General features: G+C 36.4%; 1 protein-coding gene across 2 annotated transcripts in view; it reads right to left on the bottom strand.

Annotated features, from left to right (window-relative positions):
- Nucleotides 1-26,971, bottom strand: part of NUP205 (nucleoporin 205) — a 50,789-nt gene that overhangs the window by 4,396 nt on the left and 19,422 nt on the right. For both annotated transcript variants that reach the window (XM_064655324.1, XM_064655325.1), the window contains exons 13-38: nucleotides 25,578-25,760; nucleotides 24,842-24,892; nucleotides 24,042-24,251; nucleotides 23,164-23,263; nucleotides 21,428-21,565; nucleotides 20,991-21,180; nucleotides 19,774-19,894; nucleotides 19,194-19,275; nucleotides 18,601-18,765; nucleotides 16,376-16,500; nucleotides 15,525-15,639; nucleotides 14,369-14,518; nucleotides 13,225-13,299; nucleotides 12,353-12,510; nucleotides 11,117-11,197; nucleotides 10,122-10,313; nucleotides 8,260-8,530; nucleotides 7,721-7,819; nucleotides 6,169-6,317; nucleotides 5,259-5,450; nucleotides 4,350-4,471; nucleotides 3,139-3,277; nucleotides 2,796-2,922; nucleotides 1,761-1,837; nucleotides 772-900; nucleotides 116-242 (exon numbers count right to left, since the gene is read on the bottom strand). In XM_064655324.1, coding sequence (XP_064511394.1) covers nucleotides 116-242; nucleotides 772-900; nucleotides 1,761-1,837; nucleotides 2,796-2,922; nucleotides 3,139-3,277; nucleotides 4,350-4,471; nucleotides 5,259-5,450; nucleotides 6,169-6,317; nucleotides 7,721-7,819; nucleotides 8,260-8,530; nucleotides 10,122-10,313; nucleotides 11,117-11,197; nucleotides 12,353-12,510; nucleotides 13,225-13,299; nucleotides 14,369-14,518; nucleotides 15,525-15,639; nucleotides 16,376-16,500; nucleotides 18,601-18,765; nucleotides 19,194-19,275; nucleotides 19,774-19,894; nucleotides 20,991-21,180; nucleotides 21,428-21,565; nucleotides 23,164-23,263; nucleotides 24,042-24,251; nucleotides 24,842-24,892; nucleotides 25,578-25,760 — 3,568 coding nt within the window. The remainder of the gene's footprint in view (nucleotides 1-115; nucleotides 243-771; nucleotides 901-1,760; nucleotides 1,838-2,795; nucleotides 2,923-3,138; nucleotides 3,278-4,349; nucleotides 4,472-5,258; nucleotides 5,451-6,168; nucleotides 6,318-7,720; nucleotides 7,820-8,259; nucleotides 8,531-10,121; nucleotides 10,314-11,116; nucleotides 11,198-12,352; nucleotides 12,511-13,224; nucleotides 13,300-14,368; nucleotides 14,519-15,524; nucleotides 15,640-16,375; nucleotides 16,501-18,600; nucleotides 18,766-19,193; nucleotides 19,276-19,773; nucleotides 19,895-20,990; nucleotides 21,181-21,427; nucleotides 21,566-23,163; nucleotides 23,264-24,041; nucleotides 24,252-24,841; nucleotides 24,893-25,577; nucleotides 25,761-26,971) is intronic.

Raw genomic sequence — 26,971 nt, 5'->3', positions numbered from 1 at the left:
ACTGGCATAAAGTGACTTAAAGTGTATGTGAAACTACAGCCTCTAGCTCATCATTTTCTACTAGCCCAAATGTCACACCATTCAGTCTCATAAAATAGCAAGTCAAAAAGCTCACCCTGACGAGGCCCATCTCGGTTGGTTGATTCTGACAGGCTAGGAGTAAACAGACAAACAGTGTGTTGAAAACTGGGGGCGCTTTGCAACATAAGCGATTCACAGTATTCCATCACATTTGCACAGATCTGCCAACAAAGGGGAAAAAAAAAGACAGCATGTCAATTACAATATCTGCAGGCTTTGAAACGTTAAATTTTAAATGGATAATTGTCAATGAACAACATGCTTTGCTCCTCTCCTCATCAAAATGTGACAATTCTATTTTCTTACCAGTTACAGCTTCAAGTCTAGCATTTGCAACTTCGTCTCTTTCCCAAAACTGCTAGCTAAAATTTCTGGATAGCAGTTAATCCCCTGTGGCTCTAACTCAGTGTTAGCCATTGCCCTCTATACCCAGCCTTCGTTTTGAAAATTTCTGATCAATTTAAGGCTTTGAAGTTCATGGAGTTTGTACCCAAAACAATAAAGGTTTCTAAAGCAAATTTATGTAAACACACTTTCAAAGGTTGCTTTAAACAAAATGTGGGATACTATACCAAACTAAAACCAGTGTCGAGCATTACCACTGTCATATGAAAGTATGGTAACTAAACAAATCTGCACAGCAAGTAAAAGGTTTAGACTGAAGGTCCTAGGAGCTTCTTGTGTCCTTACCTGTTGCATGGCCAACTCAATTTCATCCCTCTTGTTCACTCTGTCTCCCCCTGCATTATCATCTTGCAGTTTGAACTGGCGTAGTCTGTCTGAACCACCAAACCGACTTAGAAGTCCTAAGCACTGCCGCTGCCATAAGAAAAGAACATTTGAATTTGTATCTCAACAAATGAAGGGCATGATTCTTTTCACTTAAGTGATACATGTCCCTTAAAACAGAAGAGTAAACGTAGATTAAAAAAAAAAAGCAATGCAGACAAAACTGTTAGCGCTTTGTAAACAAAACTAAAATTTTTAAAAGCACAGTGTTTTAACTCACCTTTAATTAATTTAGAAATTTATGGCAACCTAAACCACTGCCAATGAGAAATTAATGCAATTCAGACGTCCTCAACTTTGTCTTATTTCTCTTGCAGACTATTATACTGATTCATGACATCTTAGGTTTACCCATTCCCACACCTAAAACACCCATACAGACAAACTAACAAAATCTGAATATGGAGATAGTAATTTCCATAAAAATAGAGTGTGAAAACTAATTCAGTAGCAATTCAGCAGAAAAGAAATAAAAGAGTAGCATGATAAGCCAAATTGTGGAGCTGGAGACATGCTTGTGGCAAAGTGGTAACAGAGTATTTCTGCATTTACTTCACATGCTTTGGTGTTGACTTCAAATTCTCCTCCACATAAAATGAACCCTAAGCCAGGGAGGGAAACAAAGGTCCTGATGCAACTCTGATGTTACCAAATATTATCTTTTCTACTGGGCAGGGAAGTCAGGGAGACCCCAATAAAACAAACCCTGTACCTCCCCACTCACACACAAACCACCCTCACAAAAAAACCCAAACTACCACACATTCTTCATGATAGTGGAAAAACATCCCTTTCGTAACTGCTGCTATTCACAGTAAAAAAAAAGGAAGAAATGCATCTAGATAGACAATTCTAAAAGGACAAGGGCTATATATATACAACTTTATTACCTGAAATCGCCCTATGTGTCCTTGTAGCTCCATCTGTGTCCCTTCATTAACATCTATGTCCAGCTCACTCAACACTCCTGATAAAAGATACAGCCATTAAATAACTGTTTGCTTTTTCTTAAACAGATTTATGCAGTATATACATTTAAATACAAGCAGTGATCAGAAAAATTTCAGCCCAATATACAACTTGTATTCTGCACAGTTTTTGAGCAAAACATTCGGATATGAATGTAGCTACTAGAAGATGCATGAGAGCACGTAGCTTACTGTTCTGGTAAGTAATTAAATGGGGGCAAGGGGGAAGGAGGTTGGGATGGAAATTGCAGCTTTTGTACAAAGCTCTTTACAGTGTAAGCAAAGAAACATTTGGGCTCAACCTACAGCTCTGCATTCATTTCCATTGTAGTCAAGACACCTATCCTGAACAAAGAAAGCCATCAAATCAAAATAGACAACTTATTTTGAAATGATAAGCAAGTCCTCCAGCATGCAGAAGAAATCACTATATCCATCACAATAATTATTAGCCCTCTGAGAAGATAAGTCACTCAAGAGAAATGTCAGCATGCTAATCTGCAGCACTTCCCTCAGGAAGTTTTCTTTTGTAAATAAACAAAAACGGAGAAGACATTAACAAAAAATATGGGTATGCAAACAATTTTCTATCTTCATTTCCTCAGTCACAGAATTTACTGAATGAAAATTCTTTTTTGAAGATACTGCTTATACTTTGAGCACTTCTATTTGCAAGTTTTCTCCAAAACAAAAAGTACTTACTGTCAGGTAGCATGATGAAAGGAAAAGGGAAAGTCAAATACATGTGGGTAAGAGCATTATGTCCACTGCAAATTTGTCATATTTACTGCAAGAACAATTATTTAATATTTTTTAATTTTTCTCAGAGCTCTACATGTCAGGAAAGTTCTGTATTGTTGTAGATATTCTATTCTATGTCTTACTATTTCTTTACAAAAAACAAAGCCTGAGATTCATGTAGACAGGGCGAGGAGACTTCAAAACGGCAGTTCCTACCAGGTAAAGCTGCCTTGCTGATTATTCCTGTCAGGGAGGCCAGCTCCTGGAGAGATCCAACACTAACATCTTGACACCTCAGGATTGCCTGGATAGTATCTGAATGGGAAATTAGAAACTGCAAAACCTGTACCACAAGAAGAAAAGGGAAAATATGAATTACTCAAAATTTAACAGTGAGCAGAGTAGAAGCAAAGCTTTTATTTTTGAAGAATTTTAAGTGACCTCCTTTACCAGTGAGGATGGGATTTTTTAAAAAAAAAGCTTACTTTCAGAGCAAAGGGACATACAATTCCTTTGAATGAGCAGTAGCAGTGATCCTCTAGCATCTTTTGGGACTTACCTGTCCTGCTGCTTGCAGGTGTTGTGCCATGCCAGATGTGAGGATCACTTGGCACAGTTGAAGAGCTGGAAGAAGAATCTGGCGATAACGTTCTACTGGAGCAGGAATGAAGACTGGGGGATCTCTCATTGCATACATTCTTAAGAGGTTTAAAAAAAAAAAAAGGTTGCAAGACGAGTGAAGTCCATAAGTGAGGCAGAGCTTCAGCCTACAATGACCCTCAAGAACCTACAAACATTCACATTTCAATAACAGGTCTGGACTTGAACTGAGTGTATATTGGAAAAGTAACACATTTATGATATACAGCTGCTGCCAGACATTTTCTCTAAGCAGAGAAAATTACTTCTTTGTACTGTACTACATTAAATCAGATTACTTGGTTGTAGAAACAGAACATCTGTTTACATATATATAAAACGAAGTATTCTCAAATATTTTAGGAAGAGGTGTGCTTCATTCTAAAGCAGCTGATAAACAGTCCTCTAAAAATGTCCTATAGGTTTCATACAATCTTATACATGTAATTGGAACTTTTAAACAGAGTACCTTGTCCAAGGCTTAAATTTTTCCAAAGTGTTTGAACCCCGTGTGTCATTAAGAACTGTAAATTTAAAAGAAGGACCAAGGCTTGAAATAAACCAGCGTGATTTCACCTAAATATGGAATTTCCTTCTCTGAGATCTTCTCTCAATCATTTCACAATGGCTAACATGGCAACACATCAAGAAACTTGTTAGGCAATATATAACTGTGAATTTTTTTTTTTTTAAACACATCGTAAAATATTTCTGAAATAGCATTTAATTTACTGCTCTCTCATTAATGCTTTATGGGGGAGGACAAACTCTGCACTTTTTGTTCACCAACTGAAAAGCCCACAAAATAAGTTTACAGTGTAGGCTGTTTTTCAAACATTACAGTCTAAGTTATCTAGTAATAATCCATTGATCATTCCTATCTATCAAACAAATACATTTTTACATAGTCTAAGTAACTAGCATGCAAGCACAACTTCATATCCACTTATCTGAAATTTTTCTCTCAATAAAAGGTAGCTTTAAACTGAACTGATAGGTTAAAGAAACACACACGCACACAAAGAATAAACCTACAAATCGTTGTTCAAAAAACCTGAGGCTATAAAAAGACATCATATACTTCCAAGACTATATCACAGTTTCATAATCAGCCAGGGAACCAACACTTACCCCTGATGGTCTGTTTCGGGTCGCATGTCATACACTTGACACTGTGCCAGCCGCACAATCACTCCAGATCGCAACAGCTCTAGTGCACCTTGCTGACTTTTAGCTATTCTGGTGAGGAATGCCTAGACAAGAGTAGAGAAGGTTAAGTATTGGAGATGTGCAATGAGACTTATGATGACTATTTTCTCTCTTGATTTTAGCATCATTTCAAATACTACTACTTTAGTAAAACACCGTTGAATACATTTAGTGCAGGTAGCTCAGTGTGCAGCCACACTGCTAGTTGGAGATTGAGCTCTGGGTGGCAGGAAATGGCAGGAGCCTGAGGCAAGAGGCTGTGAACTGGTGCCAACCCTCCACACAGCAAAGAGCATGGGGACCTGTGGCCCAGCCAGGTGACCAGACACTCAGAGACACAGCAGGAGCCGAGGACTCAGCTGCAAGACCCTAGACTCACTGACACAGATTGTGAGGGTATAAAAGCCCAGGGCTTCCTTTGTTCTGGGTCCCTCCTTGGAGGCACCAGCTCGAGCTTTTGTTCCATTGCTGCACCACAATTAAATTATTTTAAGGATCCAGATGTTTGAGACTCTGCTCTGAGAAATCTGTGGTCAAAGCGGTAAGGAAACCTTATGTGACTGTGTGAATGTGGCGAGTGTAGGGAGTCAAGAGGGTCACCCATTGGTTCACTGGAGCTGCCTGCTGCGAGGGGGCTTCGTTCCCAGCAGTTAAAATCTCTGGTGGTGCAAGTGTGACTGCCAGAGTGGCTCCTGGATGGTCAGACAGGAAAGTTTCCTTAACAATATCTCCAAGTACAATCAATGCAGAGTATAGACAAACGACTTTTACTAAAAAGTAAAATTAAAAAATTAACATCACACCACAAAATCATTTCTGAAGTAATATTACCATTTTGGACTCATAGGTGTACAGTGCCTTAAGTAAAGGGGGCTGAGGTGTGAGCAAGCTCTGGAGAGTCAGGTCATCATCTGCTAGGCTGTCCACAAGCACCTTCAGGTAGCCACTATTGGAGAGATACAACAGCCACTGCTGCTGCTTGTCTACTGAAACAATGTGATCAAGCAAAGCCAGTGCCAGCATCTGGGATGAGGGAAGAAAAAAAATAAAAACAAACAAACAAAAATAAACCCAGAATTAGTCTATGAGATCAATGAGATTTTTAACAAACACCTAGAAACATAAAATGCTAAGCAATTCCTAACAGCTTCTTAAAAGCAGAATGCATTTCTCCACTACAATTGCAATCCTTTATGTGAAAAATAGTTCCAGCTTTCTCATACTAGTATACTATGAGCAAATTACCTTTCCTCTATTATTCTCTATAAAAATATTACAGATATTGTTGACCAACAACTATGCCAAAACACTTTAATGAAGTATTGCCTCAATCATGATTACCATTTAAAGCCATTTTGCATCCAGACTAGACTCTTGTCCACTGAAGTTATTATTAGAAATTATAACTTCTTCCTGAAGTCACTAAATCTTCCCAAAGTGAGTAAATAAACTGATAAGTCCATGATTTAAAAATACTAAAAAAATCCATACCTACATCTTTTGAAGCAGTGCAGTATTTTTAAACCACAGGACACATGGCTTTGCTGAGAAAAAATTTAATATGCATGTATGCCCCTACTTTCAACAGCTTGAAGAATGAGTGGGAGGACAGAAACTTGAAAGAGATTAAGCATCTACAAAACTGTTCTAGCTCCACCTCATGAAACTTCCCCCCTCTTTGCACAGAAGATGTTCTTTAAAACAAACAGAACAGCAATTTCAAAGGAAGAGATTCATTTACCCGGCCTATCTCATGGCCATCACAAGCATCACGACAGACCACCTCCATCAGAGCTGCCCCATAACTCTCAATAGTTGCCATGTTTTCCCGTTGCAATTTACTAAACACATCTTCAGGAGCTGTCAGATGTTCCCACATAGTTTTTTTAGCTGGAAAAAGCAAATAAAACAAAAAATGAAAAAATGCAAAGATTGGCAGCTTAGCATTAGGTTAGCTACAGTTGACACTACATCCTTCAGGGCATCCTCTTTACCTTGCAACAGAAATGCCCCAAACAATGGACAAGGGTTTTTAAAGGAATTGCAAATGTTCTCCTACAAATCCACTCTCAAGTATCACAAAGGCTAGCCAGAACAAAAAGTGTGTATCTGTATACATATACCACCCTTGTAAACAGTATCCTTAAAATAATTCAAAGATTCATTACGTGTTACATAGAATATGTAATGCATATAAGAACTGAAGTGTTCAAGGCCAGGCTGGATGGGGCTTTGAGCAACTTGGTCTAGTGGAAGGTGTCCCTGCCCATAGCAGAGGGGTGGAATGAAATAATTTTTAAGGTCTCTTCCAACCCAACCTGTTCTATGATTCTATGAACTTTCACTGGGACCAAGAAATTCAGTCTGAGGGAAGAAAACAAGGCAACTTAGATGGGAAAGTGATGAAACCAAAGTTGGTAATAAACTACAAAGGGGTCATGACAAATTCAGTTTGCTTTTTTTTTTTTTACTACTGTAGCTCAAAATGCAGACCAAGTAATAGCCATAAGAGACTGCATGCACAGGTATTAGCCCCAAGGTTGTTTTTTTCAATCCTTGTCCAAGCTCTAAGATTAAATAATGATTAGAAACATTGACAAATCAAGTATTTAAGCCATTCACAGAGAGAATGTGGTATCTACCATAAGCACTCTTGGACAAGTAGCAACTCTGGTTGACTTACTTTTTGCTTAGTTTTGGGGGTTGGAATGGTGTGTGTGTGATGCCTTTTTGTTTGTTTCCCCCCCAGGAGGATCTTCAGACAAAGGAAGAAAAAAGATATGAAATAATCTTTCGGGTTTGTTTGGGGGTTTTTTGTGTGGTTGGTGTTTTGTTTTTTTTGCTTTGGATTTGTTTTGTTTTGTTGGTTTGTTTGGTTTTTTTTAAATAAGATCACTATGGTATGAGCATACATACAGAAATGGAGGCAATGTATTTCTACTGCTGGGCCTACTAGAGAACAGCTAGTTACAAGTAATCTCCATTCCTTTGACAGTCTTGTAGCTATGATGCAGGGCTTTAAATGGACACAAATGAAATACCTTCTTTTGTGCTACAGGTCAGAAATTTAACATCCTCATCCAGAACAACACAGTTTGAATGCATATCTAACTAGACAGGTCAGAATATAAGATATGCATTGTTTAGCATAAGCAATTAATTTCAGAGGCTCTTGGGATAAGATGGTTTCCATCCATTTCCAGAAGACAACTTATCATTCAGAAACTGTACCATTTAGGGTTTAATAACAATTTTTCAGTTTTGCTATTTTGCAAAATACAGTTAGACCATACCTGCTTCTAAAGTGTCTGGTTCATCTGGTCTCTGGGCAATCTGCAAATAATAAAGCAGTGATCCATAAAGGTGCGTCCTCACTCTCTGGAAGCCACCACCTATTAACAAGAAACGTTCACAATTAAAACTGAACAAATGTAAATTCCGTAACACCATCTTCCACTCACACTTAACCTTCCTATGGCAGTGCTGGCAGAAATCAGTAAAACAACTAGATTTCTTAAGGTGGAGTTCTACCACTTGCATGAAAGTGTATTTATGAGTAAATTCAGCAAGTTTATGCTACTCCAAAAGAGTGATAATATGAAATTCTGCGTACACAGATTTACACATCTCTTTCTGTTTGTTGTTCAGATTTTTTAAAAAGTATTTATTTAGGTTTTTTTGTTAGTAACATCACTTACATCTATACTAATCATGTAAGATCCACCTCATTAATTAACCAAAATCTTCACTGCAGTAACAGAAAGCAGCTCAGCCCATCTTTTTACTCTTGGCAGTTGGAATTTCCCCCCACACACTGCAAAGGTCAACACACCTGTTTTCAAAATGAAATCCAGCAGTTTTTTTAAGATGATGTGGAGGGAGGAGTCACCAATGGAAGCAAAACCCATGGATATGCTCTCAGAGCCAGGTGATGAGGTAAAAGAACCATCCAGCATCAAGACATATTGGGACTGTCCTGCCATGGGGACTGCAAGTGGCTGTTTCTGCTCAGTTTTGACAGACTGACTCAGGTGGGCAGTCAGGGTGAACACAGCCCCTGCCACCACTGGCATCAGCTCCTGAGCTGCATCATCATCAAGGATCTTAATAAAGAAGAAAGAAAAAAAAAAGGCAAAAGAAAAAAGTTAAAAAGTGTCTGATTTCATGAGTTATTAGAACAATTAATTCAGCCTCTCACAATTATTTCATTTATGTATGCATAAGGATTTATTTAGGCACTATTTTAAACCACATCAAAATCTGTAACGTCAGAAACTTGTTCAGAAACCTGAGTTGAACACATTTTAATTAAGAAGACCATTCTGGGTTTTTTTACATAAATCACAAGCAGGATGATAATCAAATCTGGATGGCAAAAAGGGAAGAAATGTGCTGACATTTGAGCTGCTTTATCAGTAAAATATCTAAACCTAAGCTGGGGAAAGAACAACCAAGACCTTATTTGCTTTACAGCTATTTAAGAAAACTATTCTCACTAAAAATGTGAAGGTACAACTTAGAAAATTCAAAGAGCTGAGCATCAAAGAAGCATTAAGACATTGTGGAGAAACACTAACAAGAAGTTAGCATGTACTATTTTTGTTCACGTCATCATTTAAAAGGTAAACCTGGAATCTTTATCACTAACACTCAAGGAGATTTCCTTTTAAGCAATATAGTCATTTAGTAAAGTAGTTCAAATATTTTCAATAGACAGTAACAATTTTTTTCTCAAATTCACAAAGATCTTCAATAAAGCATTATAGAAAATTAAGAGTCTGAAATTTTCTCTCCATAATGATTTAAGAAAGAAACAAATTTCTTCAGCTAGTAAAGACCTCCTCTGTTTCCCATTTTTTTAATTTTGTTCACACAAAAAACAAAATCAGTGCTCCACTAAAATATAGTTTTTAGGTAACTCCTACAGAAAAAAATAATGGAAGTAACAAAAACAATATCCCAAAAGGTTACTTTTTTTCTTTAAAATGATATATCATTTTCATATATATTTCTCAAAATAAAACCTCTATTAATTAGAACTACAAACCACACAACTCTCACAATAAAGCAAAAAAATGATAATGCCCCAGCAGCCTAAACAATAGAAGGATCCTTCATTAACTTTTGCCTTTGCAAATGGCTGTGTCAGTAATAACTGTCTAGTCTGTCTTGAAAATTATTACTATGACTCAGCAGTAAAATACCTAGACTTTTAAGACAAAAGCTCACACATCCAAAAGCCATTCTAATTGTAAAATTTTTAATTTTTCTACTATGAAGCTCCATTCAACTCTTTCATTTTTCAAAAGCAGCAGCAGTAGGATTTGCAGTGAGCCATCTAAATGCAATACATTAGCAAATGCATTACTGTTTGCCTTCAGCCTTCAGTAAGTTCTTCTTTGTTCCTCATCAAAATGGGATGTTTCTTTTTCACACATCCTTTCCTGCCTACCATCATACTGGATTATACTGAAATGTCTTTAAAATTTGTCAACATGTGATTCAAAGTTCAACAGTAACTTCGCAAGAATACAGAGGATCCCCCCTGTCCACAGTGCATTCAACTTGAGCATAGTAGCAATCAGAAAACTAAAAAGAATACTAAAGGCAGACGATTTGGATTACAATTTATAGTACTTTCACATAACAAGATACAGCAACAAAGTTCAAAGCTGATTTCCAGGACAGCACTACCTTGTCATGGACATCCTGCAATAGATCACGGATAATCAGTTGTCTGTCCTCAGCCTGTATGAGATCCTGGGGGCAAGCAGTGAGTATGATTTCCACCAGCTGTCTCCATGACTCCAGAGCATGCCTCTTAGCATGGAGGCACTGCAGCAGCTTGTTCCGCTCCACTACATACTGCAGGATAGTGTTGATCTCCTGAACACCCACGACAAAGAAACTGAGTTACAATATGCTAAAAGAAATTATCAGCAAAGACAGACTTCAAGATGACAATTTTATCTATTGGTAATAGTCTTCAGAAAAAAAAAAGTTATGTCTTCAGCTTATTAGAAACAAGCTGCTACTATTACTTTAACAAGACAGTTCATTCCATTTTTGAGCTACTTTTCACAAGGCCATTCACTGTGAATGTCTCAATCCCATAGGAAAAATTCTTTTCTAGCACTTTAAAATCAAAACAAAAACAACTGAGAAATCTATTTGTGCCTTTTCTTCCCATTTAGTCTAAGTCATTTCTCCTTTATCCTTCACATGCATTTAGCCAATTTCAACTAAATTTATAAAATGGCAGGAATCTCAGAAAATTAAGCACCAAGTTCACTGAAACTACAGCTGTGTAGAAGAAAGAAGAAATAAACTGGCATGCCCCGAGAGAAAGGCAAGATGAACTTGGCTATAAGATGAACACAGTGTACTTGTCAACAGCCAAGTTTGACATGAGTACTATATTGCTTTCTGTACAGTGGGGTGGGAGCTGCAATTGTTATCAGTAGTGGGGAGGGAAAAGGTTAAAGAAAAAAGACAGACTCCAGATCTGCTGTTTAGAGAACAGTACAGTAAGAAGTAGTTTATCTTATTGATTTTTTTTTTCTTCAGGAATTACTAACTCAAAGTCAGGACTCAAATCCACAAGCTTTCACAGTAAAGCTTACTGCTTGACAGGGTATGAAATCCACCAAGAGCAGCAACAAATAGTAGTTAATTTTTCCTATACTTACCTCCATAAGTAAAGGTCTCTGGCCTATTGCTGCCATTCCTTGAAGAGCATTGACTTCTGCAACCAGAACTCTGTGAAGGTACTGAAATAACAACATTAAAAAAGAAACTTTAATGATGATGTTGTTTAATCTGGCAGGTAGATAAACACCACACAAACACTCATTCCCTGCCCCTCCCCACCCCAGTGGGATGGGAGACAGAACTAGGGGAAAAAAGTAAAATTTGTGAGTTGAGATAAAGACAGTTTAATAGGACAGAAAAGGAAGGGGTGGAGGGAGGGAAATAATAGAAGATTTAGAGTAGACCAAACAAGTGATGCACAATGCCAACCAATGTCCAGCCAACTCCCAAGCAGTGGCCCTCAACCAGCTTTCCCCCTAGTTCATATAAGGAGCATGACATCATATGGTATGGAATATCTCTGACAAGTTTTGGGTCAGCTGTCCTGGCTGTGCCTCCTTCCAGCTTCTTGTGCCCCCAGCTACTCACTGGTGGGGTGGTATGAAAAGCTGAAAAGTCTAAGTGTAAATACTGCTTAGCAACAACCTAAAGATTGATGTGTTATCAACATCATTATCATCCTAAACCCGAAACACAACACTATACCAGCTACTAGGAAGAAAATTCCAGCCAAAAACTAGGACAAGTGACAAAGGTGATGTACATGTACTTGTACCTCCTAGAAGTATTTAGGAGATGGTTACATAATGACATATGCAACTGAAGAACTGAGATTCAAATAAGTTGTACTCATTTTTTATGACTGCAAATTTTTCAGGGCTATTCATCATACGCTTATTAAGTACTCATCACAGTGTGACATGTCTTAACTAAAGCCTCCAAGAATTACTGTGGTACACAACTGTGCTGCACATCTAATTGTGTACACACATGCAGTACTAGGTAGTTGTGTACTGGGGACCAAAGAAATACATAAGGTAGATGTAATATCACTTGGATGTTCCAAGATGGGAAAAAGATTAAGATAGGAAATATTTCCTGAAAGTGTCTCAAACTGATGCATCTGTCTACTATAAAGTGAAAAAACACCCTGTGGAATGCAAAAGAAATAAACTAATCCCAACGGTTTGCATAAATTATGCACATATCTGAAACAGACACGCTTTTTATGTGAAATCAAATTTCAAAGTATTATTAATGCACTGATTTTTATTTTTTTTATTATTAAGATATAAAATAGCACATACAACTCAAAAACAGAGACCACTGCTCACCTTGACATTGCAGACCACTTGTCCACGTGCATTCTTGTGCTCACAATTAGCAATGACTTGCTCAATCTGAGCCCGGTCAAAAAAATCCAGTTGTAAAGGCTCTGGAATGTCCTGACTGAAGTCAATTGAATCCAGGATACTTAAGATCTTCCTGCGTACTGGAAATGCAAATCAATTCAAACTGTATTCAGAAGTATCAAAGGGAAAACAAAAAATTGACAAAAGGACCTAACTTACCTTTGTAAATCCAAATCTAGATGTGTAAAGTTTCAAAAGAAAGCATTAAACCTTCAGAAAGTGCTATCAATGTATATAACACATTTAAAAATATTTTCTAGAGCCTTAAATTCTTAATGCATTTTATATTGTATTGTTCTCCTTTTATATATGCATGCAATCCAATATTAAAATATACAAGGTTCTAATTTTTTCTATAAATGACATCATGCTGGTTTTCAATGCAAGTCTTTTGTAGAGACTTAGAAAAACCATAAGGAATCTGAACTTATTCATTTACTTGGGATTTGTATTCTTTGCCATGAAAATACAAATATGTTCAGGCTTAGTAACAGTTTCACTGTTCTACTGTTAGCAGTAAATTTACAGACTGCCACTCTCCCATTCCATCCTTCCATATGGACTCTTCTAACTGCCTTTCCAACTCAGTATTTTTCACTTACTCCAACCATCTACATCAAGATTCCATAATTCTCTTTTTTCCCCCAACACTACATAAAATTGTTTCATGTACTACTGCTGTTTATAAAGTCTATTACTTTATTTTTCAAAGTGTCCTTTCTGGAGGTGGCCCTCCCCCCTGTTCAGGATCAGATAAATTTTACTGGTAAATAATCAACAGTCATAATAGTTACCTTTGGAAGCAGTGTCAAAGTGGAGAAATCCACTGACTGATCGACTTTCATCCTCCATCCCTCCTTCACCATCAGCTGAAGGTAATGAAACATAATAAATAAATTACAAAAAAAAGTCTAAGTGAAAAGTATAACCTACTTTATTAGTACTGAAAGAGAAAGATGGAGAGAGCAGACAGTGAGAAAACTTTCATATGAAAGTCTTCTAATACAAATATGTTAATAGAATGAAAATGATACTTATCACACAGAAGCTATCCAATTACACAATATCATATATTATATTAAGCTGTTATATACAGCTCAGACAGTACTAGAAATGCCCAAAAGAGAAATCCTACCCTCCAGTGTGAATAATGCAGTTGGATGGACACTGTAAAATGAATAGGGTATTTAAACATAGTTTCCCATACTCAGGGCTCCACAAGGATGAAGAGAGTGTTAAGACTGATAAAAGTAAGGGAAAACACCATACTGCAGTGGCCTGATACGATATCTTCCAGTTATTCCATTTTCTTCATATAAAAAGTTTTATTGCTACCTGGTTATACTTTTCTTGATTCACTTGTACCCTCTTCTGAAACTCTGAAATCTTGCCTTTTTATTTAACATTGCATTTTACATCACATTGGGATGAAATATCATTTTTGTGATGTTACAATGTTAAAAGCAAAATCGACTTGTAGCTACTATCTTCTGTGAGAGAGGGTTGAAAACTTGTGACAGACAGACATTAAGAGTGAGAAACTTTGTCCAGAACCGTTTACTGAGGAAGACCCTCCACTTTCTCTACACTGTAACAACTCTGAACTGCACCCCAAAATAAATTCTTACAATTCTAATTGGTTTTCAATACTCCCCTATCCTACCTCATAAACTACATTTAATTTTTATATCAGTGTATACGCTGAGATGTTTCAATAATGAAACACAGACAAAGCAACCATTAACAAAAAGATGCCATGATTTCATTCACTTTGGAGTCTACAACCACCATCATCTTTCTTCCCATCTCTCCAATGGCAATTCCACACCTGATATTGCAAACAAACTGTCACAAGCTTACAAAGAAAAGAATTCAAATAAAGTTTCTCATACTTCCATTTATCCAAGCCTATTTACCCTCACAGTAAATTCCTCTTACCCAAGTATGGTTTCACAGGCATGTCATCAAGCAGGAGATGCAGCAGTCTCTGTGTGTGGGAGCGCTGGCGGTTCAGCGATGTCACTCGCATTTCTATAGCTGCAGTCTTCATTAGCCAAGACATTTGATTCAGTGTTGAAATCTCATGTTCTGGATGAGGATAAGGCAACAATTACAAAATTGAACATAAATAATATTACTTACTCCAAGGAAAGCATTTTTCATTTGAGAAAGCTTTTAGAGGATGTAATTTATTACCAGTTGGACAATTGTTTATGAGGTAAAAGGACAGAGATCTGACAAAAGTCATTAAATTAAAATGTAGTTATTGGGAAAACAAATCATACATATACATGCAATTAAGTGTATACAAATACACATAAAATCTGGATACAACCTGTTCTAATAACAGTCATGGTGGAGAATGCAGTGCTTCATGAGCAAATAGGGTTAGTTCCAATTTCAGTGAAAATAATCGGATATTTACCCAAAGTGAACTGTAGTTTTAACCACAATTGGTAAAACTTGAACATGGGTCTCCTAGAATCTTGCTATTCTATATTAACCTAATTTAGATTCCTAAGTTATATAAGAACCACCTACAGTCCTTTACATATGCTGCATACATGTACTTAAATGCTAAGTTTACTATCATTGAACAAAGGACTGGTGGTAAAGCATCTGATAAAGTGAATAAGTACATTTATTCAATTTAAGACACCAGAGAAGAGCTGATTTGAAACATAAAACACATCTATTAGCTTAAGAGTAGTTTATTCAAAGGAAGGAAAGATATAGGTGGTTATGACCATCAGCCTTTTATTCCCTCAGTTCTTTGCAGCTTTCTTAATTTTCTTTTTTTTTTTGTCTATAGCACAATCTAACAAAAACTACAATGACAATTACAACATAGATTAGGATTTGCTTCTGAAGACTTGATGCATTCCAAAGCTAAAATTCTTTTAGAAAAGTTCAGTGCTAATAATCTGAACTTCCTAAGTAGGGCGAGTTCAGTCTTTGCAGAATTAAAAGATTAGCAGAGGCTGTAATTAATTCAGTTTAATAATGCTACCTATGTTTCTTCTATCATGCCTAGGGAGTCAAAGAATGCATTGAATTTTAAGCATGCACAATCTCATCTTAGCATAAAAGTTACCTTTGATAGAAAATGGCAAATACTGAAGCTGAGTGAATAAGAAATCCTGACTGGTCCTCAGATATCTCATAGTTGGACCTGAAGTGTCAGAGCATGCACACAACTGATAGATCACCTGGCAATCAAAAACAGTACATACCTATTAATGGAATTTATTTTAAAAACAAACCAATGACCAAATCAAAAGATGCATAACACTGTTTTACTGGTCAAATAATATTACCGGTATTTACACTAAGTTTTCCATTAGCTTACTCCAAAGTGGAACATATTACTTATAACAGATATTGAATTATGACATTAAAGGATTACCAGTATGTGGATGATTACAATGACTATGTGTTCATAACATGACACTAGATAAGCCTGTTTGTTCAGCTCACTTAAAAATGAGCGTCTTTTTCAGTCTCCATGTTCATCAAGACAGGAAATGCAAAAAAATTTTCCCCCCTTCTACAGAATTGCCTTTTGCTTTTATTAATGCTTAAAACCCTTTCTAGATGCTGTGGATCTTCAACATGATGCAATAAAGTAAAAATTGGCATATTGTCACAACAGATTCAAAGGCTGACCAAAAATATCTAGACATTAGTTTTAAAACTATATCCCAATTCCAAGTTTCTGACATGAGCGCAGATTCTTTGATTTCTGTGATGCTACAAGATATTACTTTTTCCACACAGAAAAAGGTAGAATAGAAAGAGTTCGACATTTATAAAAACCTAACACATACATTTTAAAAATAAAACTATTATCAAAGTCATCAACCATCTGCGTTCACCAAACAAGAAGTAGCTAATTTTATTTAGAGCCTACTTGCAGTATATGCCAACAGAACAGACGCTGAATACCTGGTAACAGAGTTCTGCAAGATGAGGAGATTCCCGAACTGCTGTAGGTCCATTCCTTGTTTCAGTACCCTTCTCCAGTATGTTCAAAATAGCATGAAGGCAAGTCCGTGGGCAACCCAAGACACCTTAAAATAGAAAAATAACTTCTTAACATTCTTGATCTTACTTGCCTCCACAGCAAATACAGGTTAGTGCATAGAATTATGGAACCTAAATTGTTCAGATACCTTGTGCTCCACTACACTGCTCCACAGAGCTACAGCAAAAGCATCTCACAAAGTTTTATCTCCACTAATTAAAATCAAAGAAATAACCACTTTTCAGCAAAAAACTAATGAAAACATTTATAGTTAGCCTGTAGGTGAATGAATTTGAATTTTTGCATTTAAACTTTACCTGAATACCCATTTGACAATTTCCAAGAACAGCTTTAAATTTCTGTCTTTATAATTACAGCCATTATATGACTAATGCTCGTAAAGGCCCCTGACACTGCAACCAAGGGGAACAGGGAGAAGATTATAATACTGAAGTCAAAATCCTGCCTTTTTGCATTCTTTTTTTAGCCAATTAATTCTTTAATCGACCCAGAAAGATGTCCTGAGGCAGTAAAAGCATCAATAATCACAGTTCTTACAGGAGAAATCATCTTCTCTGTTGGAACATGTATAATTGATGCTTTCATAGGAAATTACTATCTTGAGGCACATGTCTTATGGTCATTATTTCTTCATGTTATTAACAAGCTAATTGAAAGAGGTGGGGCAAGGCTCTCTCATGCCTTTCCAACAAATTTCCCCACCACTGACCTAACATATGATACCCTGTAATATTGTGTTGGTGCACTGTCAGTTACCTGTACTGTGTAACTACTGAATTTCACAATATCCAGGTCCTATCTACTCTTCATTTAGAACTATGAAGAATTAAAACCTGCCGGGCCATAGTTTCCAATACAAACCTAAAGATAATGAGAAATATTCTTCTCTAAATACCTAAAATCAAATGATCAAATGTTTGTTCAAACTTGTTTATATAAAACATTGTTTTAAACTATTGTGAAAGAATCTCATACTTCAAACTGGAAGGGACACCAGGACATCTCAACACCAAACTACTGCTTAGTTATGATATCAGATCAAATTGTTTAGGGCTTTATACAGCTGAGTCTTGAAAATTTCCAAGCACGAAGACTGCATGACCTCTTCTAGCCAGCCTGCTTCACTGTCTACTGGAGAAAAAGTTTCTCCAATATCCAGTTTGAACCTCTCTTGTTTCAATTTATGCCCACTGCCTCTCAGCTTTCTGACATACACCTCTGAAGAGTCTGGGTTTATCTTCTAATTACTGTCTTTGTAGGCATTCAAAGACTTCTGTTAGGTCCCCTCAAAGCCTTCTCTTTTCCAGCTGAAGAAGTCCCATTCCCTCAGCTTCTCATCATAGGCTTAGTAATCCAACTCCCTGACCAACTCTGCTGGACTTGCTCAAGTTTATCAATGTCTGTTTTGTACTGAATACAAGTCAGAAACTGAGGAGGCAAACAAAAGACACACTAGCACACTGTTATTCTCATCAATTCAAGAAACTTTAGAAATGCCACTCCTGTTGCTTCAAAGTTCATATTCTCACATACAGATATTAATACAAATAAATATACAGTATGAATATTTAAATATATTAATATAGTCCTAGCAGTGGAATGAAAAACCACCTGTTCTAAAAGGTTTTATTCTACAACATTAAAAAACAAAACTGGTTTTCTTCCCTGTAATTAATTTTAAATGGGAGTTTGAGGAGGGACAAGACAGTAGTCAAGTAGTATAACTAGTTCAAAGTGACAATCTGTTTTGTAGATTCCCATGTTGTCATATGTAGGTACTTCTTCTTCTTTGTATCTTTAAATCAATTTTCTTTATATCGGGGACACTACCACTCTGCATAAAATAGTAAATAAATTAATGTTTCATTTCTAAATTATCATTTTCCCCCACAATTCTAATTTCAAGTCTGTTCCAAAATCCAACTTAACCAAAGGATCAAATCCTGAAGTTGTTTAAATGCTGCATTTGAGTATCAATATATCTCTTAATTTAGTTTTTTAAAATTTGAACAAGGTCTTAATTTTTAAATTTAAAAGGAACTGCTTTTCCCCATGAATTTTCCCATAAATGTTCTCAGTGTTGGTAACAGAACTAATTAAATGTCACATCAACTTCTCTTCATACCTGGATCTTGCAGATTTGTGGTGCTGACAGGTTTCTTTAGTTCGTATCCCAAGAGATACAGAGCTAGGCTGGGAGGACTACACTCAAGAGAAGTGATAAGGAGATTCAGAATATGGATCCTTGTTTCATGGTGGATTTGTGCACGCTTCTTTTCAGGCTCCAGCTCTTGATTAGGGGAGAAAAAAAAAAGAAAAAACAGATGAGGTGAATATTGAAGTGAAGAAATCTATTTAAAAGAATAATCCTCAGTCTTCAAGTATAATAAAAGAATGTTAAGGATCAACTTATATTAGTGCAGAGGGATACAAGACCAAAATTCCAAATTGCTATTAATAGAGCTCTAAATAATACATCCAAAACAACGTTAAATACTTGTCTTCTGAAAACAGACTTAGTTTGTAGTTTGCTCGTCATACTGTGGACATATCTTAAAAAGACACTGGTGCTTTTCATTCTGTTAAAGGTCCAATTCTACAGAAAACAACAGAGGAGGAGTGTTTTCTGACCTAAAAGCACTTTCTCCACCTCTTTCAATAATTTCTTTCCAGGCAAAAGACAACAGTTTAAGCCATTTTAAGAAGCCTTTTACATACCTTCATCTGGATTAATTAGTTCTTCTGCATCTTCATTATCCAAACATTCCACGAACCCAGCCATCAGCTTCTGGCTAATACTCTGTTTTTGACAATGGAAAGATGGAAACAAAGAGAATTTTAAGAGTATTAAAACCAATACTTTTCATATAAGTTGATAGAAGTTCTAGACAAAAATTATACAACCTGGTTAATAAGCAGGAGTTAAGAGTCACAGCTGTTCTAAGCATAGGTTAGCAATTAGCCACAAAACAGAAAAAAAAAAATCTGTTGTTGTTACATATGCTAAACTATCCGCACAGGTTGAAGACCATAAAATTACAAAATAGTTTCCATATCTCAGAGAATATTGTCCTTTTCCTTCTTGCAAACATTCATGATTTTAGTTTTTTTCTATTAATGAAATAATTGTTTTTCATGGGGCCACAGTAAGAGACTGTTTAGAGGTAAGTAGATATAAGACAAAATACAGTTTTAATATCGTTGATGTAGAAACTTATCTTTTAAAATAACACGATGGAGCACTAGTACTTCTCCATCACTTTCTCTTTCCAGGTTCAAAGAAATTCAAGACACTTACCTGATCATGTGTGAAATCACCAACTAGCTTTATCTGGATGTTGGAATTATCAGAAATACAGCATAAAATCTTGGCACTTTCAAAAGCCAGTTCAGGGTTGCTGTTTCCATGGTAAAGATACCTTTAAAAATACAAGCTTATTGTAATGAAATTGTTGAGAATTTTACTATTTCAAGATGGTATTGCAAAGATGAGAAATTAAACAACATTTAGAACTAAAACATTTACAAATCATATTACATGAGATAATACTAAACCTACAAACAAAATTTCACTGTACGTGAAACAACACTTCCCCATCAGGAGAGAGGAATATGCTGAGTAGGGGTAATAACCCTTCCTGGAATTTTTACCATTCTTTTTAACAAAAATCTACATTAAACACTGCAGGGTAAGTTAAGACAACTGCTCACAGTCTCGTAAAAGAAACATTGAGAAAATACCTTCAAATCACACTGAAATGAGCATCACTGAAGACCAAAATTAGCTAAAATCAACTACTGCATGTACTGAAAATAGGCAAGATAAAAAAAATTAAAAGGATCTTAAAAGGGATACTTTTTAAAAACTATTTGTTGACTACTGTTATGGCAAAAAAGAATATAAATGAAAGGCAAAACACATACAGAGAAAGAATTCAATATTTTAATGCATTCCATGTCAGAATATCGCTGCATTTTTATGCACTCAATACTACTAGTTATCAAACTGTTGATTTGTCTGCAAAGTTATTACAAAATTAAAAAGTAACAGATGCCAATGAGAATTGGAAATCCTCAAGTTTCACATTTGAAACCAAGTTTCATTACTAGCCTGACATGTTTAAAACAGTAACTAACGGACAATACTGTAAAATATGTGGCCAATAGCAACCAAATGAAGCTTAACTTTCCCACTCTATGACAATCGAGGTCTGGGGCAAAATGAAAATTACATGCAAGGGAATCACTGAATATAATGCAGCCAGGAGGAAATCACAGCGGGAGTGGAGGGAGGGAAATTCAGAAAGAAAAACTATAAATACAGATCCCAGTCTTGCAGTAGACAACTGCAGACATACCACTTGTGAAGACATCTCCCTCCCACAAAAAAAAAAAAAAAATCATGAAATGTTCTGTGTAAAGAGAAGCATTGGCTAGTAAAACTAATGAAAGGATCCAGGAACTAAACCCTCCTGTGCCTCCAAAACTCCTCCCTTCTTAGTGCTTTGCACATACCTAGCGATATTCACCACGTGATCTGCCTTTTTAGTGCGAGGATTGATTCCTTGAAGCAGCTGCTCCAGTGGTGTGACAATAAGGGAAAGGTGGCTCTCCCGCAACAGATCCATAAAAATGTTCTCCTTCTGTAGGGTTAAGTTTAGAAGTGCAAGGCAATACTGTACAGCTTTCTCTAAATGCTTCTTCCCTGCAGTGCACAAAGAACATAAGAAATACAAAGGAGCAGCTAAATAGACAACACTCATAAATCTCATTCATCAAGCCTTACAACAAGAAAAAACTTGTCAGTTGTTTACTAGTAGGAAAATTTCCCCCAAAACACAACTTTTACATACAAGAGAAACAGCATCAAGTTACAGATATGCAACGTCAACTTTAAATCTTACTTATTATACATTTTAACTTCACATCAAAAATAAATTCTAGGCACATACCAGGAAATGGAGCATAAGTATCCAGCTGCTTAACCCCTTCTTCCAGCAAACTAAGGCAAAGTTCCAGCATTGGGGACTCATTCAATAGATGATACATCAAATTGAATCCAGGTGGTTTATATGCTATTATTTCTTCTCCTAAAGACAGAAGGGGTAAAAAAACCCAAACAAACACAAACCTCTATTACAGAAACCTTCCATTACTCAAACTAGCATAAGCTACACAAGCTAATAGCTCCTGTGGTTGTAAGCAACATCTAAATAGATTAAACATCCTACATACAAATTCTTCAGATTTTCTTACATAGAAGCCATTGAGGTAATTTTAGAAGTTTAGGAAGGGTTGTAATGGCAATTACCATAACTTTTCCATATCTAACAGGAAGACTTTCCCCAAGTAGATCTGACTTTTGATTCAAATCAGTGCTAGTACTGCATACCACACCAGAGCTGAGCTACATTAAATGGTTTTGTAAGACCAAGAAGAAACAGCAAAAAGTTTACATCCCCCCAAACCTGCATGAAGACGAGGGAAAAAGCATTTCCAGGCAAAGAGAAGGTCCACTGAAACACTGATGCTCATAGTGTACACACACTTGGACATCTGTAGCAACTACTAGCCTAAAACTCAAAGATCTTCATGATATGAAATACAAGACTAATTCTTCTGATTTATCTAGTCTCCTAGTAAACAATGGTGGATAAAAGCAGGAGATCACTAAGACCCTTTTTCAATATGCAAGTGAGAATGAGAGAACAGTTTCTTTTGGCATCAGCTTAAACAGTCCCCTTCTTCCATTCATTCTGTGTCTGTGCTGCTCTGTCACATGCCAATAAACATGCCACATCACTGCACATACTGAATCCATTCAAAAAATGGATCTAGTCAAAAGCAGATAAACCCACTTCTTCAATATATTGTGTAACCCACAAATAATCGTACAAGATGAAAGACTAGCTGAGGACAGGAACAAGCTAACAGAAATTTACTGAGCTAGTTATGCTACTAAGTACTGTTTGTCAAAGTATGAGGCACAGAGGCCTCTCAGACTGAGATGTGCTCACTGGAGAAGCATGTCTAAAGTCGTTTTCACTTTAGAAGCGGTTCTCACAGCTCTGTACTGCTACAAGTAAATCCATCAGCATAAGGATGGAATTCATGCTAGGAAACTTCGTACTAAGAAAAAAAGTCCGGTCCCTAAATAAGCCTTAAATTTCCTATAATGAGGCAACTGTCATCTACTTTGGCCTTTTAAAGAATAGTTGTTCAGAATTAAATGACTTCAGGTAATAATTATACTGTACTGTCTACTCTGAGTAATTAATATATCAATAATATTAATATTAAAGGATATAGCAAATACCACACTTTTAAATTAACCCTATGAATAGTGGTGATTTGGATACAGACCAAAGAAATTCAGAGGAACAAGCCCAACACCAAGGTGTTGTTTAAGTGTCAAATGTTGCTTTTCAACCAAACCAGAAAAGAAGGAGTTAGAAGATATCCTCCTAGTAGAGATAGGGAAGTAGAAAACAGTGTACATGAAGCCCTACTGAATCAGGAACGCAGATCCTGATAGTATGTGGACAGTTCTTGAACATCTTTCTATCTTAAACCCTTGGTCTGGCTTTCCAACAGCTTATTTGCAATATTAAACAAGATCCTAAGATAGAGGCAACAGAGCAAAACAAGTTACAATTCTGTTTGTCAGTGAACAAATGAACAAGTTAACCTTGTAACTCCACATATTGGTCCACAAAGTCTTCAAGTTGAGGTTCATAATCCCGTAGCAATTTGTAAAACACTTCCAGGACTACCTCAGCTACTTCCCACTGCAGAGAATCACAAAACAAAGAGAAACTCATACACAGAATAAGATTGATACTGCAGCAACAAGAAAGAGATGACAAAGTATACAACAGGCAGTGCAGTAATGTACTGGATCAGAAGTATGGCCAGTATTTCAGAATTAGACAGTCATGACAACAACACTTAAAAGTCATCATGTCAAATAATCTGAAAGGCCAAGCTTTCTTTTTGAAGTAAACTGAACACTGAAACAGATTACCTATTTTAGGCTCTATTGTACAATATACATATTAGTATATTAAAACTAGAAGCAATAAGGAGCCCTTACTAGGTATACAGCTAAGAAAAGATCATGAATACCCAGCTTCCAGGATACAGTTTGGCATGTGCTTTCATTCAGAAGTATTGTAAAACAAAGTCAAATTCCTTAGTTCAGCACGTCAGAAACATTTTCTGAAGTAACACTGAGAAAAGGACAAATCTGACTTGCAGATTTGGGCATGTAATGTTCAGAAGTCATTAGCCAAATAGTAGAGTTGCAGAATCCTGTAGAGCAAATTGAAATTTAGCAATATAAACTTTTTTTAAAGGATACTTTATACAGGTTCCTTTGAAGTATATCCTGATGACCCAGGAGTTGAAAAATCACCTGTTTACAGAATCAAAACACTATGAAGTGCTCTAGGTTACTTTTGCTGCATCAAACCTGCACAGCTTCTCAAACATCTAAGCCACATCAACAGTGCCAAATCATTTTAACTAGATCCTAAGAAAAAAAAAATATTTACAAACAAAAATTACCTTTTCAGCAGCTCTCCGGTAAGCTCTGGTGCGGAATCGGAGAAACACTGAATCCCTGAGGAACTGGAGATAGGGATCAAAGCCTGGGGGGCGTAGACCTGCTCCCAAGTTAGCTGGGAATGAACTCTCCACTAGTGTGCTGATGAGTCGACAGAAGGCACGAGTTAAAGGATATTCCTCACATCGGGACTCAATCTCATTCAATTCGACCTTCCCCAGAGGACAGTAAACACAGAAGGAGAAAAAATATCACAATTTTGGGGGATGAAGAAAGATGTGAGAACAAATAACATAAAAGCATCATCTGTGAATTACTTTATAGTGAATTGACTTAGCATTTTTGTCTACAGTACACCACAAATAGAGCAAAAGTAACAAAGCATCAGTACTGTTATTTCAGTTCAGCAATACACTTCTATTCATTTCTGAGCTACTAGTGATATGCCTCAACATTTACATACTTTGCTTTTATTTACCACTATTATTAGAAGCAAAGTGAGCTGCACCAAGATGTAACAAAAGTGCATCCAGTTTAGAAAAATAGGAAAATCTCACTAAGAAGTGCTTATGAGGAATTTGAGGGTTTAGATGCTGTTGTTACTAAGTTGCAATAGATGCAAAAATGAGTACAGTTTTCCAGAAATTACAAGCAGGACTGAAAGTAAATTACAAATCAGTGAAACCGCAGCACCTATTAGAAACTTTCCCATGGATTCGCAGCAGAGGCAGCCTCTGCAAGTGTCTCCCAAGCTCATATGCAGATGATCAGAGACGCTGCCTAGCTACAGAGAAACTCTTACCTCGATACCAATTGCTTGTCTCTGGCCTGGACTTCTCACAGTTTGTAGTATCTTCAAAACAGAAAGAGAAATGAAAACAGACAAACAACATATTTTACATAATTCAAGTGCATGTCCATCATTTCTGTTGAGTAAAAGATACTCATTACCTTTTAGATTCTAGAAGAGGTTTTCTAAATCCTCTTAAAAAACAAAAAGCCAAGATCTTTCTGTCTGAAAGGTTGGATTATATGTTTTACACTTGTATGCTTCCAGCTTTACATCCGCAAAGATCTGCATCATGTTTATTGTTACACAAAACAAAAGGGCAGAAATACTTTCACATTAATGATTTTTGTTTTACATTGGCTAGGGGAAAGACATTTCCCTCATTATCTCTTACGACAGTATATTTTAAGGAATATCATAAATTAGGAAGCAAAGGTGGTGAGATGTCGTTATTATCAGGCTTTCTTATTAGCAATTAAAAATAAACCAGCAGTTGCAGTTCAAACTGGACTGTCTGTTAGGAAACCTGTACTTATGTAAAATGAGAACAGTCAATGAGATCTCTGAGGTATAAGGCAATATTGTAATTTTCAAAATCATTCCAAAGTATTAACTAGGTGAGAAAAATTATATTCTACAACGGCCAAAAGAAAATTTAGGAGAAAATGCAATGCGATTTCAAATACACTACTGACAATTTCAACAAACTGGGATGCTATAGTTCTAAGCACTGAAAATCCTACAATACCTGTGTATATTCCAGAGATTGCCAGAGTGAAGCAGCTATTTCAGGAGATCTTCCAAAAGCAGTAAGGGTTTCTAGTAGCTCTGCTTTCAAAATAGGAGGAATGCTGCACTGCAGAAGTCCCAGAATGACCACTACTGGTGTCCACTGAGGGTGCTCACAAAGAGCCAGGCGAGCATTCTCACTCTACGGAGTCCAACAGAAAATAAAACTGCAGATTATTACTTTGAAGGTTATTCATGTCTTAAAACCTCTAACTCACAGTTCAGTATCAAAGATTCTGCTTTGTACTTAAAGGTACATGAAACATCAGAAGAATGGCAGACAATTTCAAAGCCAACCATTTTAATTAAACAAAAAGCCCAATATAATGACTCATGAGTACTAAAATTGTGCCTATCCATACATAAAAATTATGTGGATAATATAAGCTTCTTAAAACAACTCACTTTTTTTTTTAATAGACACACAGACATGGAATCAGTCTTTAAGTACTTACATTCTAGATGGTTCCTTCAAGCACTGGTAGAGGGACTTTTATTAATATTTCTATTATATATTTTCTCTATATTTCTATTTCCATATATTTCTATGAACTTAAACTGCATTTGGACATTAGCTAGGAACTTACATTAATTTCTTTAGGAACAGGATCATCACTCACGTAAGGTCACTAGAGACTGTAAGATGAACCACTGGACAGGAACAAGCCCCTACCCTCGTCAAATGGTAATTCCCTGCATACTTAGAACCAATTTACTTCATCTCATGTTATGGTTTGATGATACCATGAAATACTAGTTTTAAGAGTTCCCTTTTCCCCACACTTATCCAGTGCTGACATTACAGCTCACACACGATCACCCTCTTATCATCACCACCAAGGATGATTTTTAAAAAGCCTAATTAGGTTCACTGATCTTGTGTTGTCTTGTGTTTGTGTCAGGAAAACCAAGACTATCTCACTATATCACAGAATTTTTTGGCTCCAAAGTCTGGTGGGTATGGAAGAGCTGAATTCTACGCTATCCAGAATTACACAGACAATTCACAATACAAAATTATGCACTGCAGTTTTACTCTTCTGAAATCCTCTTCCAGTCAATCCATGGCACATTTTACACTCTTGGTTTGGGGACAATTTAAATCATAACTTCAGATGCAAGTTTCACACTTAATCAGTTTCCTTGCCAAATTTCTACCACTTCCTTTTGAATTCAACTATTACTTTTGCGTTTTCAAACTCATAAACAAATGCAAAGAATTTCCCTACTTCATAGTAATTTATTGTGAATATACTCACTTCTGAAAGACATCTCCATTATCACCACCAGTGTCAAGAAAACAAGGAAATTATTAACACCAGCAACGCAGAAAAAGGTGTCATCTCTTCCTGC

This window comes from Pseudopipra pipra, chromosome 5, assembly GCF_036250125.1.
Source record: "Pseudopipra pipra isolate bDixPip1 chromosome 5, bDixPip1.hap1, whole genome shotgun sequence".
Classification (NCBI taxonomy): domain Eukaryota; kingdom Metazoa; phylum Chordata; class Aves; order Passeriformes; family Pipridae; genus Pseudopipra; species Pseudopipra pipra.
The sequence above is the reverse complement of the archived record's forward strand: the minus strand, read 5'-3'. Positions and strand labels throughout refer to the sequence as shown.